Source organism: Aplysia californica, unplaced genomic scaffold, assembly GCF_000002075.1.
Source record: "Aplysia californica isolate F4 #8 unplaced genomic scaffold, AplCal3.0 scaffold00052, whole genome shotgun sequence".
Classification (NCBI taxonomy): domain Eukaryota; kingdom Metazoa; phylum Mollusca; class Gastropoda; order Aplysiida; family Aplysiidae; genus Aplysia; species Aplysia californica.
The window spans coordinates 1,050,769-1,053,177 of NW_004797322.1; the positions used below are offsets into that span (position 1 = coordinate 1,050,769).

At 40.7% G+C, this 2,409-nt stretch overlaps 1 protein-coding gene across 1 annotated transcript in view; it reads right to left on the reverse strand.

The window, feature by feature from the left end:
- Positions 1-427: 427 nt before the first annotated feature.
- The window catches only part of LOC101862480, a 2,702-nt gene continuing 720 nt past the window's right edge, over positions 428-2,409 (reverse strand). The window contains exon 2 of the mRNA XM_005092755.3: positions 428-1,358. Within this exon, the coding sequence (XP_005092812.1) occupies positions 673-1,353 (681 nt within the window). The 5' untranslated portion in view covers positions 1,354-1,358 and the 3' untranslated portion in view covers positions 428-672. The remainder of the gene's footprint in view (positions 1,359-2,409) is intronic.

The following is a 2,409-nucleotide window of genomic DNA, read 5'->3' on the forward strand; positions in this document are numbered from 1 at the left end:
TATATATATCAACAGCAACAACGACAACAATAACAACGACAACAAAATACCGAGGACTTATTGTGAAATATTATATATATATATATATATATCAACAGCAACAACGACAACAATAACAACGACAACAAAATACCGAGGACTTATTGTGAAATATTAATAATCTCATAGATTTATCCGTCAGAGCAAAACACAACACACAGGATACAGTCATTCTGAAAACTCTCTCAGCAATAATTTAAAGGTGGTATTGTGAAATTTAAATGGTCGTGAAATTCACCCGTCCGGTACCTGTAGTAAGGTCCCCTTATTCGATGTTAACATAAATGTATAGAGTTTTATTCTCCTGCATCTGGATATTAACCAATATCTGCGCTGAAAATAGTGTGATGTATAAACAAAAACAAACAAACAACAAACACAAAAATTATAAAATTGTTCTGACCCTCTTTTTATTTCTAGACTTTTCTTCTTTCCTGAAGGATATTAACTCTAAACAGGACATATTATTATTAGAACGGGCTTTGCCAAAACACGCATTTACATGGCGGCGAGGACTTTGCATTGATAAAATATTTGGCTACCGCTTGTTGCTGGCTCCTTTTATTTTCTATTTGCAGGTGTTTTGCGAAACAGAACATTTAAAAAATCGGAGTGGCACTGTGCGGCCGTGCTCTATCGGTTAACTCCACTTGGCGTGAACCTAAATTTTCTGACCATAGTCGTGCCACCAGCTTTGGGAGATCTGATTTCCAAAGTGGGCGCGCCAAATTTACTACCGTCGCGAGCAGTCACCCTGTGATTTCCCACCATTCCTGTAAATCCACTAATACGACCTGAGAAGGCGGATCTGTCTGTTGGGTTCAGGTTGTTGAAATGGGTCACCGCAGTGTGAAAATCGCCCTGTGTTTCGTAGTTTCTCGTCACACTTCGTCCACTAGTGGTCAACCTGCCGATTGTTGACCCTCTGAACAATCCACGGGCCACCCCTAAAGCTCGGACGCCTGCTCGTTTCTTCCTGAGGCCCCCAGACGTCCGAGAGGCGACTTTCTTCTCCACAAATTTCTTCAGGGCCAGGATGTCCATTTCCGATACAAACAAGTCGTCTTCGTTATTAAGGAGAAACATAAGTTCTTCGTAACTGAGATCGCGTAACCGTATACCGTCAAGAACGGTGGTCGGATCGAGAACGTTCTCCTCGTCCACGTCGACCTCGCTGTTGACAGCTCTCCCTGTGGAAGGACCTGTTGGTCCAAAGATGTGCTCTGTGCTCTCCGGTGTGACGTTGGCGGCTGATGTGACAGTGAGAACAGCAACCCCGAAAGACAAGACAAAAACACAGATTCTCAACATCATGGTCACTGGGGAGGAAACAGCGATGCTTGGGTTTAGTTTACCGGCAACAGAGCATGATAAAGTGCAGTACGTTATTTTTAAAAAAAATAAAAAATTGATTGATAACAAATGTTCGCACACAAAACTATTCCCAATCATGAGCAAGCAAAAGCGTATCGTTTATAAACGTTAATTGGATCGTCAGTAACACTGCAAACATCTTGATGATTCATACAATAATGCGAGAATTTGTATTGCTATTTCGAGTTTGTGCATGATACATCATGCTAAAATTCAAGAAGGTGTCGTTTCAATCGCAGCTATTCATAGTAATCTTTTGAGTCAATGTTTCTCTTTAGACAGCGCATCCACAATGTCAAATACAGATACATTAACTAATTGGTCGCCCGCTTCTGATCCTGACCTTCTTTGAAATTTCTACGAAAGCAATGTCTAATCTGTGCATTACTTTAAAACACACAGGATGTGGGAATAATAATATGACTTTTAAAACAAAATTACTCTGAGTTAGATGTCCTGACAGGTGACTGCTCCGTGCCATTGGAATAACAAATTCAGGTTCAGTAATTTCATTCTTTAAGGTAAAACTAAGCTAAACAGCCATAGCAAGACAATAAATTATACAATTTCAAAATAAGAAACGGTACCCACCCCCAACCGCCGACGAACACACATGCATAACATGTAACACACCTGTCCCGTCCAACCAACCAAGACATTGTGTTAGGGAGAATCCGCAATAAATCACAAACGAACAGGTAGCCCTAGGGGATGCTACATTAAAAATGTCTGGTTGCGCTTGTAAAAGTAACACACATTGAACTACCACCATACATAGACTTTACTGAACATTTTATATTTGTACTGTCGATGTTCTCTCACCTCTGTTAGTCTATAATAGTTTTTACTCTTTCCAACGGGTGGAACGTTATGGTAATTTTTGCCTTTAATATTTTAAAAAATCAAGCTCCTAAGGAGGAGGAGGAGGAGGAGGAGGAGGAGGAACAGTAGGAGTGGGGGGAGAAGCAGCAGCAGTAGTAGAAGAAGAAGAAGAAG